The 14,213-nt window shown below is 36.4% G+C and overlaps 1 protein-coding gene across 1 annotated transcript in view; it reads right to left on the bottom strand.

Annotated features, from left to right (window-relative positions):
• Positions 1-11,528: 11,528 nt before the first annotated feature.
• Positions 11,529-14,213, bottom strand: part of LOC107598763 (mothers against decapentaplegic homolog 1-like) — a 23,499-nt gene continuing 20,814 nt past the window's right edge. Inside the window, exon 6 of the mRNA XM_016290198.1 lies at positions 11,529-11,782. Coding sequence (XP_016145684.1) covers positions 11,639-11,782 — 144 coding nt within the window. The 3' untranslated portion in view covers positions 11,529-11,638. The remainder of the gene's footprint in view (positions 11,783-14,213) is intronic.

Below are 14,213 nucleotides of genomic sequence, written 5' to 3'. Positions count from 1 at the left end.
GCGCGCATCATTCAAACACACCTCACCAGAAACACGGCATGTCGCAATCTGTGACGAATACAGGCGAGAGCCAATGAGCGTTCGATTATCCTGCCGTAAAACCTGTCGTTTGAAGCAGCAACATTTGAATTTGTAAAGAGCGTGTCAGTCATCCCGGGCTTTGCTGCTTACGGTCACTGGACTCGCTGCTTGGGATGGAGAAGAAGATCGCTGAAAAAAGGCTTGGATTTGGGACTATTCCTCACAGTCGTATGGATTCGGAAGATTTGGATTACAGCGCACTAATAAAATTGTTTCTTTTCGCAATTATGTTGCGTTTTTGGTGTATTTTATAGTTCTATTGTCAGTCACAGCATGTCGGAGAAAACGCCTTTTGTGGCCTACGACAATCAAAGTAAACATTACATGACAAGTAAAGGTTAAACGATTGCAGAAATGTTATTTATTTTAAGGTTTAAAGTGAAGTCTTGTTTAACATTATGTAGGCCTATTCTTGGAAACGAGCTGGCAGCAGAAATCACAGAACGAAATGTTATCATTCATAAGTAAATGAGTAAACAATTTAATAATGCAATTGAAAACAAGGTAATTCATATGACAACTAAAAACTAATAAAATCAATGCCGCGATTTCAATATTCATAAGGATTAATTGTCAATACGTCAGTTTTGTAGGTTTAAATTCTGAAAATACATCAGTTTTGTACGTTTAGAGGCTGAAAATATGTCAGTATTGTACGTTTTAGTGCCTGTAAAAACGTAAGTAAATGAACGTTTTATAGAACCACATTTTACGTAAAATACATACGAATTATCATGAGATCACGTTGAATCTTTCATGGTGCTACAATCATTGCTGTTCTCTAATTTTGATCACTGTGTTTTCCACAGAATAAAGAGTTTTTGTTGAAAGAATACTTCAAAAATCACAGCCTATTGAATAATTTTGATCACTGTGTTTTCCACAGAATAAAGAGTTTTTGTTGAAATGCCTTTCTACTAGCATGTTATAGCCACAACTATAATTATCAAAGATTCATATGGGTCAATTTGACCCTCCACACGATGTAATGCATCTTCTTCTTCTTTTTAACTATGACCAAATATGGAAATAACATGTTTAGGCTTGTATACAAGACTAATGTGGAATACATGGAATATCGAGGTAATTATTATTATTATTTTTAATGAAAGAATACTTACTTTAATAAAAGTATGCTTCTCTGATGTTGAATTCACTTTTATGTTCCAGAATGTACAGGGGTGAAGAATGAGGTCAGGAGAAGAGTTGTAAACCTTCATGAAACCATTTTTGTCTGAAATTCCCAAAGACTTTTCAGAAACAGGGCCAGAAAACATTCATGACAGCTGCGTAAAAGCTGCATCTACAGGAGTATTTAAACCTGGTCACTTCATGTGTTTTTACTTATTAGATTGCTATTTGATCATGAAAACACAAGAGTAAATGCCCTCTAAGACACATTTGAGATAGAGATCCTGAGGAGGTTGTTTGAAACGCACACAAGAGGCAGATGGGCCATATACGGATTTGGTTGTTCAAGCTACATGTATAAACCTCCGAAATGGAACCACAATTCACATGTGAGGGTCTCTTTTCATCAAGACAATGTGCAAACTGACACAAATGAAATCAACTGATCATCGTTGTATCAGTGCATTGTTAGACACTAGTCATTCTCAGGATTAAAGATGACAAAATGTAATAATTTGAAAAGATAGAAATCAATTTATCACCCTCATGTCCAAATCCATTAAACTTTCGTTTATCTTTGAAACACAAATGACGATATTTTCAAAGAAGCCTGAGAGATTTCTGTCCATCCATTGAAAGTCCATTCCACCAAAATTTTCAGCTTCAAAAAGTTAATAGACATTATAAAAGCAATTCAAAGAATCGAGCAGTTTAACACTTTATATGATAAATTCATGCAAAACCAACAAGGTTTGTTCTCACATGTCAAGTGTATGTTGAGCTGCTGTAAAATGTGTCAATTGTACCAAAATTAAATTCAGAGTAGAGGCCTAAATGCCATAAATTTAGCTCTCCCATGGCCAGTAGCTCGATTTAACTATGTGTTCTCAGGCAGTAGTTTTTAAAAAAATAATACTTTTACTACTTTGAATGAAATCACAGCCTATTGAATAATTTTGATGCCATTTATGCAAGTTCCTCCATAATAACAACAAGATGCCAAGCCATTCTATTCTAAAAGACAGATTTGAACTTACTGTTTTCATTTTCCCTCACATTTTTGGCATCAAAGGTATATCTCAGTGCCTAAATATGGATTTATCCCTGGGTCAGTTCTGAACTGCAGTTCATGTATTGAAACTTTAGCCCTCATACTGTAAATTTCATATGATCTTCAGGGAAGATTTAACGTGTCATTCCTGAGGAGGTTGTTTGAAACGCACACAAGAGGCAGATGGGCCATATACGGATTTGGTTGTTCAAGCTACATGTATAAACCTCCGAAATGGAACCACAATTCACATGTGAGGGTCTCTTTTCATCAAGACAATGTGCAAACTGACACAAATGAAATCAACTGATCATCGTTGTATCAGTGCATTGTTAGACACTAGTCATTCTCAGGATTAAAGATGACAAAATGTAATAATTTGAAAAGATAGAAATCAATTTATCACCCTCATGTCCAAATCCATTAAACTTTCGTTTATCTTTGAAACACAAATGACGATATTTTCAAAGAAGCCTGAGAGATTTCTGTCCATCCATTGAAAGTCCATTCCACCAAAATTTTCAGCTTCAAAGAGTTAATAGACATTATAAAAGCAATTCAAAGAATCGAGCAGTTTAACACTTTAAATGATAAATTAATGCAAAACCAACGACAAGAGAAGTTCAGCTTTTGGAATAGTTGTCTTAATATATGTTTAAGAATCTTAAAAGGGGTCATATGATGTCACTAAAAATAACATTATTTTGTGTATTTGGTGTAATGAAATGTGTTTATGCGGTTTAGATAAATTAATGCAAAACCAACAAGGTTTGTTCTCACATGTCAAGTGTATGTTGAGCTGCTGTAAAATGTGTCAATTGTACCAAAATTAAATTCAGAGTAGAGGCCTAAATGCCATAAATTTAGCTCTCCCATGGCCAGTAGCTCGATTTAACTATGTGTTCTCAGGCAGTAGTTTTTGGTGAGGGTGGGAGTCAAAGGGTGGATGCTTTCTGGCAGTGATTAAGACGGCATATTAGAACATACCAGTAATAAAATTGGAACAGTAGGAGCATTGTAGATTATGACAGAGCAGTTGTGGTACGATTCTAGATGGTTAGATAAGTGGATTGCAGTGTGTGCTTTCTCTGTTAAACTCTTGTGGTAAAGGTAAAGCCCCATGAAACACACTGCAGGTATGAACAGATATAGCACTACATAAACACACATTTCGAATATGGGATGTTGGCAGTCTGTCAGAGGTGCAGCACCCTGTGGTGGAATCCCTTGCTAATTACTAGCGCCTGTCCTCACTCAGTTAGCTGGAAAAACAATGGCAGAGTACCAATGTAATCAATAAATAAATCACCCATTACTTAAAATACAGATGTCTAATGGTTCTGAGTGGAACTTTTTTATGTAGGGAATTGCTATACCAATAAAAATGACACACTTGGACATAGCTGCACTATTGAAAAATAGCACATCTCCATTTCCAGTTAATCAGGCCAAAACCTCTCAGAGAGAAATTAAATGACAGAAACAGTCCAAAACACATGATTCCATTAAAACTTGATGGCATCAGCCATTTTATATTCGTTTTTCAGAACTGTTTTTCAGCGAATAGTCTGCAATATGGCTTTTGTTAGGAAATATCAGCCTCTTGTGGTCAATGAGTTACATGACATCTCAGTGTTTAAAGTTCATGTTGACATGAACCATATATCCATACACATCTAACATCTAAGGACATTGTGCATTTACTATAAAATATAAAATGCTATTTAAATCAAAACAAAAAAACATGAAATACTTAATTTCACCATTTTCCCCCTATTCCAGTCCCATGCAAAGCCTGCCGGGATGGATTTAGAAATCCGCTGGCCAATTTTCCAAGTTAAAAAAGACAATTTCAGTAAGTTACTAACTTTAGCAAACAAACAAATAAATACATAATAGTTTAAATTACAATATAAGGTTGATATAATGACCAACAATATGTCCAGAGAAGTCATCAAAATGATGTCTGCAATTTAAAATTAAATTTCTTTAAATAAATGTGCAGCCATGCGCGCACACACACACACACACACACACACACACACACACACACACACACAACACACAGAGAGAGAGAGAGAGAGAAAGACAGTTGAGATCATATTAGAGAACAATCTATAAATACTTGATTTTTTTTCTGAAATATTGTTCATCTTCATCGCTGAAAATTTGAAGGAATATTAGCTGTAGGCATACCATTGTTTGACAAAATTTCCAAGGCATTTCAACAAAAACCTTTATTTTGTGGAAAACACAGAGATCAAAATTAGAGAACACTAGCCACTGTAGCACAAAAGAAGATAACTACAATTTTGGAGGGTTACAGCTGTCGTAAATCAGACATCACCAGTTTCTTAGACTGCGCCTGTGTGATCTTGGTCCACTCTTCGTCCACTCTCTTCCACAGTTTGAGTAAAACTGTAGTTTATTCGCGACAATTGGCCAGCTAATGTTACTGGCGTTATCCTAAAACTTTGGTTGCCTAGATGTAGTGAGATTAGTTACAGTAGTGCAGTAAAATAAACTTTAAATATTCACTTTTCATTCATGAAGATGACATGGAAAAAATGTGCCAAAAATGTGTCTCCTGGCAGAAAACAAATAATTTTAAGATGAAAATGACATGAAATTAGTATAATAACAGTAGATGGCAGCAGAGGATCATTCATTTGCTCAGTTGAAATTTCAACTCCCTAGTTTTTTCGCGTCTTGCTTTTGGATTTATTATAAAATGACTGTTGTAACACATTTTAGTGCTTTTACTGTACTGAAGTATAAAGTATAGCAAGTGCAGGAAATCACAAAGTCTCATGTCATTTAAAAAATAAATAAATAATTAAGCCCATACACCAACAGCCTAGAAGGGTTAATTATTAAATTACTTAACTAGTTTAACTACAAATTAAATAAGTTAATAATTCATGGTATAACAATTAAATAATAATGCATCAAATATTTTGAAATAAATCGCAGAACAATTTAGCAGATTCACTTACTTCATTTTTTACATTTGCGTTTGTCATTCCTGAAACAGTAGTATATTGTGTACAGCATGGTTAGACAAACAAAACTTTTCTTCAAATAGTGACCGGACGTGACTGAGCTGGCTTATCTAAAACCAGGAAGTAACCGTGCATATAGTCAAAGACATATATATACATATAAGTTAAATTTCACTAGCCACATGCAGGCCTGATTACTGCAAGACCTGTTGAATCAAGAAATCACTTAAATAGAACCTGTCTGACAAAGTGAAGCATGCTTAAAGAGCAACACATCATGCCGCAATCTAAAGAAATTCAAGAACAGATGAGAAACAAAATAGTTGACATGTATCAGTCTGGAAAGGGTTATGAAGCCATTTCTAAGGCTTTGGGACTCCAGCGAACCACGGTTAGAGCCATTATCCACAAATGGAGAAAGATATGCAAAAAATTAAAAAAAACAGGAAGGGGGCAAAAACATTTTCACACCACTGTATATATATATATTTTTTTTTCTCAGGGGCTAAACTCCTTATCTCTTTCGACCATAGCAACGCCCCTACCACTATCATAATTACTTAGCCTAGCTATAACAAAGGCCCCCAAGGTTAGCAAGAGGAATGCTATGGTATGCAAGGAAGGAGATTAGACAGGTTAATCGACATCAATGGAGGAGAGATTTCACTATGCTGAATAAACGGCTTTTGTGGGAAACAGTTTAATGAATTGATAACTTGTTAGCTAATCTGTTTGCCGAGAAGTCACGCACAATTTTGCGACAGTTTACGGCACTCACTGATATTTGCAAACTTGACTGTCACACAACTTTGACAGAAACCTAATCATTCTGACAAATGAATTGCCAAGGCACAGAGATTCAAGCTGGCCGTTAGGTTTTCTCCAATTTGTTGCTGCCGCAAAGCATTTCACCCTTTTCACGGAATTTCGTACCCTCTCTCACCAAATTTACATACTCCCAGAACAGACGATGGGGGGAAAATAATAAATTACATAGTTTCCTTATGCATTAGATTAATCAATAATAACATTAATCAATAATATTGCCTTTTAAGCAATTTTAGGGCACCTAATGTGCAGTGCGATTATGAACTTTATTTGCGTTTTGGGTATATACTGGCTATATACTGTAGGCTACACATAAATAAAATATACAAGAATACATAAAAAAAAACTACATCGTTCCCAACTTACCTTTTGTAACTGCAAATGAGACTTTGCTCTACTTAGCTACTGAACAGAAATGACACTAGAGGGAGCTATTTTCTTTTCTTTTGATCGTACCGTCATCATCTTATTGTAGCTACAGGTCTTCATTTCAAATAAAGTGAAGAGAAGACAAGACAGGGATCGGATGAATGAAACTAGTGTGATGTTGTCTTGTTCTACACTGTAAAAAAAATTCTGTAGTTTTTACAAAAAAATGTTGGCAGCTGTGGTTGCCAGAATAATTTTGCAAAAAATACAGAAAAACTGTAAACACATTTACGGCCAAAAACTGTACAGTATAAAACTGTACTGTACAGTATAAAACTGTAGGTTAGATATTTTACAGTTTTTCCCTGTATATAGTACGGGAACTTACTGTTAACCTATTAACAGTTTTTTTCCGTAGCGTTTTTACAATTTTACAGTTAAAATTACACTTATTTTTTACAGTGTAATAAAGCTATTAAATCTTCTAATTTGTCCTGTAAATTTACGCTACTGTACCTTAGTTTTACCATCAATGATCATAATCCTAGGCCTACAGTAGGCTACTTAAAGGCACAGTATGTAAGATTTTTTTATTAAAATATCCAAAAACCACTAGAACAGTGTTATATATTTTGCTGACTTGTGTACTTACATTATCCCAAATGTTTAAAAAATAAATTAAATCCAGAGAAATAAGCAAGTCTATAGTGTCATAGTGTCGCCTGCCAATGACGTCATACACCCTCGATTTCCGGGGGGTTTTGTTTTGTAGAAAACATGGAAACACCAAAGACGCTTTAATATGTTAATATTAACATATTAATTATCCCACAGAATAAAACTGCTTTCTGATAGTACAAGTAAGCAAGAACAGCACAAAAAAGGGACAGAGACAAGAAGCCGCTTATGAAAGTGCATATACTGTATGAACGAACAACGCTATATATTTTCTTCAAAAAAATACAAACTAATTTTACATTTTGATAATGGATGGGATTTCACTATGAATAAAAAACAGTAGCATTATAACAGAACTTTCAAATGTATCTAGTATGATAAAACAGAGCTGCTTTTTCCCCCCACATAAGCACGACTGGAAGGAGCAGAAGCGGTCGACTGTGGCATAATAAAAGCTCCGCTGCTTTCAGCCTCACCCTGCTTCATTCTACTACGTTAATAAATCATTAGCTCATCCATGAACATGATTTCTGCTAGAGTCCCGTCGGACTGCATCGGCTGTGGGGATGAAGACCACAACTCCCATGATTCCACACTCAATCGCCATGCTTCATTCTACTACGTTAATAAATCATTAGCTCATCCATGAACATGATTTCTGCTAGAGTCCCGTCGGACTGCATCGGATGTGGGGATGAAGACCACAACTCCCATGATTCCACACTCAATCGCCGTCATCAAACTACGCCTTATGTCTATTTATTTTGAATATGCGCCCTCTAGCGGCGAAAATTACATATTGTGCCTTTAACACATCTAATTAGATTACTAGAGTACTTTTATTTCCATACTATTTCAACATTTAACAATATTTAATAATAGACCACATTTCCAAAAGTGATGTTTGCCTTAAAACTTTCTAAACATAAAGAGACAAAAAGACAGTGGTAATCAAACGATTTATTGAATCTTCCAGTAGAGACTTGATATTCATGGAATAAAACTGCTTTCTGATAGTACAAGTAAGCAAGAACAGCACAAAAAAGGGACAGAGACAAGAAGCCGCTTATGAAAGTGCAGATACTGTATGAATGAACAACGCTATATATTTTCTTCCAAAAAATACAAAAAATGTTTACATTTTGATAATGGATGGGATTTCACTATGAATAAAAAAAAAAAACTGAGAGCAAGTTAATCAAAAATTAACTACTTTTTACAAAATATCACTAGTGCCATTTAGAACTTAAGTCAACAAAAAAGGTAATTATTTTACTCTAAAAAATGACGAAAACGCATAGGCATCATGTATATTTCTTTCTCTTGCTTTTTAAAAGGTGTTTTATGAAAACAGATTATTCATGGCATTTCAGAAAGAAAAAAAAACAGAGAAAGGAGGACGTTCTTCCGTGCAGCAAAGTGGTGTAGTGCACAATATACGGACAAAGTAAACGATGCCTGCCTCTGCTCTCATAGACGTCAGACTTACAATCCTGGGGATCAAACCACACTTGCAAAAAAACAGACTGCACAGCACTTTCTCTACTAATAAGTACATTTACACACCCATTTTTGAAATCAGTCGAACACAACTGCAATAGAAGTAGTGCAACATACGCATGAGTTTACTCATGCATCCCTACCCACTACTAACATGCCCTAACTCCCCATATGTTTATACCATTCAAAAGTTTTGTGTGTTCAAATATATGTATTTTTCATTCTACAATAGAGATTTTTGTCAATTTTTACAAAATGTTTTCTTCTTGTCGGCTGTGAGACATTTCGCATATTACACGGCTCTGTGGAATACTTGATTCTGATTGGTCAGTCGCGCCATCCAGCGGTATGTTATTCCCAGATAACAACCGCCAAATTGAATAACACACCGCTCATCCGGGTACTACCAGTTATCTTGACCGGTACTACTTATATGCTTAACGAGTCACTCCGCTATCGTTGACTGTCTGGCGCCATCTTGTGACTGAAAACACTTAACCACCATGTGTTACAATGGAAGACTTCAGCATTAATTTCAACATATATGGTAAAAAGAAATCTTTTCAGCAATGGATAGAATCAGATGACTCCACTGACTCCCCAGTTAAAACAAAAAAAACAAAAACTTAACTCTGAAGAACAAGCAACCACAAGACACAAAGAGCATACTGAATCTGAACTTGGCAAAATAGAAAACGACTGCTACGAAACGAACACCAAAAGAACCACATTATGGGCAATTCAACTTCTCAAAGATTGGCTAATTGAGTAAAAATTACCGGCAGATTATGATACGTATGAGGCAGAAGAGCTCAATAAGGTGCTATGCTTCTTTTATGCATCTGTTCAGAATTCAAAAGGCCAGACTTATTCGGTAGCCAGCTATATGGCTATCAGGGCTGGTGTCGCCAGATATTTTAAAAAGTTTGACATCCTGAAGAGTGCTACCTTTAACTCAAGCAATGCCGTTTTTAAATCTACCATTAAACAAATTCGCAAAATTGGTAGGGACATTAGTCAGCATCATCCTCCGATCGCAACAGCAGACATGGACCTCACCTAATAAGAAATTCGGACGTGCGGTCACCAGACACAGCCACTGGTCTCATTCGGAAAGTTTGGTTTGATGTAAGACGAGGCAGAGAAGGAAACCGACAACTAAGAAGGGACTCGTTTATCATAAAATGCGACGACAACGGTACCGAGTACATTACTCTGTCCCATAATGCGGAGACCAAGAACCATAAAGACCCAAAAGATCCATGTAAAGAAAATTACAGGGGTTTCATCTTTGCTGAACCCAACAACCCCCAGTGTCCCGTTGCTAGTTTCAAAAAATACCTGAGCCTCTGTCCGCCAGACGCAGACACTTTTTATCTCCATCCACTACGACAAAACCAGGATTTACTGAATGAAAGAACAGTGTGGTACTCTAGGGAGCCAATGGAACATAACTACCTTGCCATGATGATGTCCACAATTAGCAAAGCAGCTGGACTCTCACGCCGATACACGAACCACAGTTTGAGAAGCACGTCTGTGCAACTCCTCTCACGTGCCGGACTGGAAACCAGAGAGATTATGACCGTGACAGGACATAGATGTGAGGGTAGTCTAAAGAGCTATTGGACTCCGACCAGCGCAGACAGAGAGAAATGGAGCAGGATTCTCTCATCAAATCCTGACAGCAGCATCGCAGGCAGTAAGTGTCCACTTAGTATAGCCTATAGGCTAACCTTAGCATGAAATTCAACCGCAAACATAGTTTATAATAATTCTTATAATTGTGTTTTAGGTGCAACAAAAGAAAAATCCACAGGAGGAGATGCTTTAGCTGACCAAACTAAAAACATCAACTTCAACATCCCCACCGGCGTCGCATTCACAATGAGTCAGTTCACAATAAATGGAAATGTGCAATTTAATACTTACAAATAAAGTAACATTATATATATATAAATATGTCTAATTAATAACACATAAGAGATTATATCTTTTACAAATGATTAAATCAAACTGCATCTTTCTTTTCTTTTCTTTTTTTTGAACTTTGTGTCTTGCTTAAGCCGCTTTGAAGAGCTGTTTTTCTTTCCTGAAAAGTTTGAATTTGTCAACTTACAAATGAGCTAATAAAATATTTTAATATTTTGTGTCCAACTCTTTATTGTAATTAGTGATATGACTGTACATTATGCCTTAAATGTCCGTATTGTCTGACTTCAAAAGGCTCAAAGCAGTTTGTTAGGAACTGTTTTTCTTCGTGGAAGCTTTGGGTAAGAGCTAATAAAATATTTCAAATCAAGTCAATATTTCTTGTCTAATTTACTTGAGACAAGTAGCCGTGTAATAAGCGGGATAATGTACATCCAGCCGGTTGTTATCTCAGAATAAACCCCTTCAGGCTGATTACAAGTCCTGATCACCCTGTCGGGGTTTATTCTGAGATAACAACTGGATGGATGGATGTACATAATTCCTTACTTAATAACCTCGTTATCCTTCTCACAGCTTCATGCCGTTCAGTTAATTTAAAGCATTATATTTCTGCACGAGTTTTCATACTTTCTTGTCTACCAGACATGTTCACGCTTCACTACTCTGTACAACACTAGTCTCTAAACTACGATGGAGACCTTTTTTTGCCAATGGAATACTGATTTGTAAACTGCAAAATGTGGAAGAAATGCAAAAGAAAAAGAAAGAAAACAAACAAATTGGCTTAAAAACCCAACTTCTCTCACAAACAAGACCAAAGGAGGATACTTGTCACAAGTATGACGGCCTCATAATTTAACATGCTTGGTCACACAAAGTTGTCAAGTATCTTCCAGATTCTCATGGGCTGAGAACTAAGGACTCTTCAGCTAAAATGTACAAACAAACTGCCTTCAAGTAGAATACAAACCCCACCCTCCTCCCACCCACCACCGCTCCCTTCAACCAATCAGCTTCTGCACAGGAACCCAGACATCTGCAGTTGCCTTATGGTCAGCTCTGTCTAGGACACGGAGGAAATGGGGTTGTGAGGAGAGCCCATCTGGGTTAGGACTCTATCCAGCCACTGCAGGGGCCCGTGAAGATGAATCTCAATCCAGCATGGGGTGCTTGTCACATCCTGTCGATGATACTCTGCACCCCAACCCTGGAACACAAGTACAGATATGTCAACTGTGTTCTTCTGAAACGGTGTGCTAAATAAAGAGAAGATTAACTCAAAAACTGGAATTCTCATTGAATTCTTATATTTACTCACCCACATAGCCAACTTGAAATGACATGCACAACTGCCAAAATTTCTCTATATTGTAATCATTATGATCATACTTGTAATAATCGCTTTAATGAGAGTCTGGCTAAAATTAAGCCATGTTAGCTAACTGTATGGTTCTATTATCTTGAACTGTTAATTTGTGAAATGAACATTGCTTGGACACTAGGCATGGGCCGATTACTGGTTTCAAGGTATACCGCGATTTGAAAATGTCACGGTTTCAAAACCGCTAATATTTTCCGTTATACCGTTCCTGCGGTATGCACTGTTTTTCATGTCTCCTCAAAGACTGAAAGTGTAGGAATCCCTCAGGTTGAGTGCAGTGTAGAGAGTAACACGACCCTCCTCCTCCTGTTGGTGCGAGCAAGCGGTCAGTTACGTGTGTGTAGGATGGCCGAACTTAAAGGTGCAATGTGTAATATTTACATCGATCTATAGACAGAAATGCAATATAATAAACATAACTGTTTTCAATATCATTCTCTATGTTTCTCAAAAACAAAATATATTGTGTTCAGAAGAAAAAAAAAGTTTTTTTTTGTTTTTTACCCAGGAATTTAAAAATAACAAATTTTAGAGCTGTAACGACAATACCGTGATATTTTTGCTTAAGGTTATCATACGGTCAAAATCTCATACCGGCCCATACCTATTGGACACATTCACTTCTGATAACAGATCACTCTAAATTGTAATGTAGACACATGCATTTAACACAATGTGTATTGTGAAAAGTGCTATACAAATAAATTTGAATTGAATTGAACATCAGCTTTTTTTTTCATGCAATAAAAGTCAGTGAGGTCCAAAGTATATTTCTGAAGGATCATGTGACACTGAAGACTTTAGTAATGTCTTAGAAATAAATTATATTTTAAAATGTTTTAAAAATAAAAAAATTCTCTAAAATTGTAATATCATTTCTCAATGTTAGTCTTTTTACTGGATTTTTGATCAAAATAAATGTAGCCTTGGTGAGCATAAGAGACTTATTTCAAAAACATTAAAAAAGTCTTAATTATTCCAAACTTTTGGCTGGTGTTTGACAGAAACATCTTCAAAATATCTTCTTTAGTGTTTCACAGAAGAAAAAAAGTCATACAGGTTTGGAACCTCAGTAAATGATAAACGAATTTAAAGGGGACATCGGATGCTCATTTTCCACAAGTTGGTATGATTCTTTAGGGTCTTCATGAATATATGTCTGCAACATACTTTGGTTAAAATTACTCAATGGTCGTGTGAAACAACACCCTTTTTACCTTGTCAAAAACAGCTCTGTTCACAGTGACCCATTTCGGTGCATGTCTCTTTAAATGATAATGAGCCACCCCTCTCTCCAGTTTTTTGTGTATTTGGTGGCGCGTTACCATCAAAAACAAAAGTAATCCACTGTGTCCTCAGTGGCTCTGATGTCGGGAGAAAATGAAGACTCATCTTCACTTTTACATCCAACTACAAAACTCCTGCATTGCTTACGAGACTGTTGTTAAATACAATAAAGTGATTCTTCTTAAAGAGGCAAACAGACACAGGAAGTGCTTGTAATACCAAGTTTTAGGCATTGTTCAAATAAGTACAAAAAGTAAAAGCGAGAAAGGGAAGGAAAAAAAAAAGAGAAAGACAACGTTTTTTTTTTTTTTTTAAGCTGAAGTCAAGTAGCGTTGAAAGAGATGAGTTTTCAGCTGTCGCTTGAAAATTGTCAGGAATTCATCATTCCGGATAGGGGTGGGAAGATCATTCCACCAGCCAGGAATGGTGAACGAGAATGTTCTGGAAAGTGATTTTGAGCCTCTCTGTGATGGTACCACGAGGCGTCGCTCACTAGCGGACCTCAGACTTCTGGAGGGGATGTAGATTCATAGTAATGAGTGGAAGTAGGCGGGTACTGAGCCTGTGGCTGTTCTATATGCAAGCATCAATGTCTTGAACTTGATGCGAGCCGCAACCGGTAGCCAGTGCAAGGAGATAAAGAGAGGTGTAACATGGGCTCTTTTGGGCTCGTTGAAGACCAGTCATGCTGCTGCAGATCACACATTTAATGTTTTAATTTAATTAACACATTTAATTAACACATTTAATTTAATTAGCACATTTAATTTAAAGGGGTCATATGATGCGATTTCAAGTTTTCCTTTCTCTTTGGAGTGTTACAAGCTGTTCGTGAATAGATAAAATCCCTAAAGTCCCAAACCCAAAGAGATATTCTTTATAAAAGTTAAGACTCGTCCACGCCCTCCTAAAACGCCTCGTTTAAACACGCCCCCACATGTCTACGTCACTGTTTGGGAAGATTTGCATA

Source organism: Sinocyclocheilus grahami, unplaced genomic scaffold, assembly GCF_001515645.1.
Source record: "Sinocyclocheilus grahami isolate Dianchi unplaced genomic scaffold, SAMN03320097.WGS_v1.1 scaffold255.1, whole genome shotgun sequence".
NCBI lineage: Eukaryota > Metazoa > Chordata > Actinopteri > Cypriniformes > Cyprinidae > Sinocyclocheilus > Sinocyclocheilus grahami.
The sequence above is the reverse complement of the archived record's forward strand: the minus strand, read 5'-3'. Positions and strand labels throughout refer to the sequence as shown.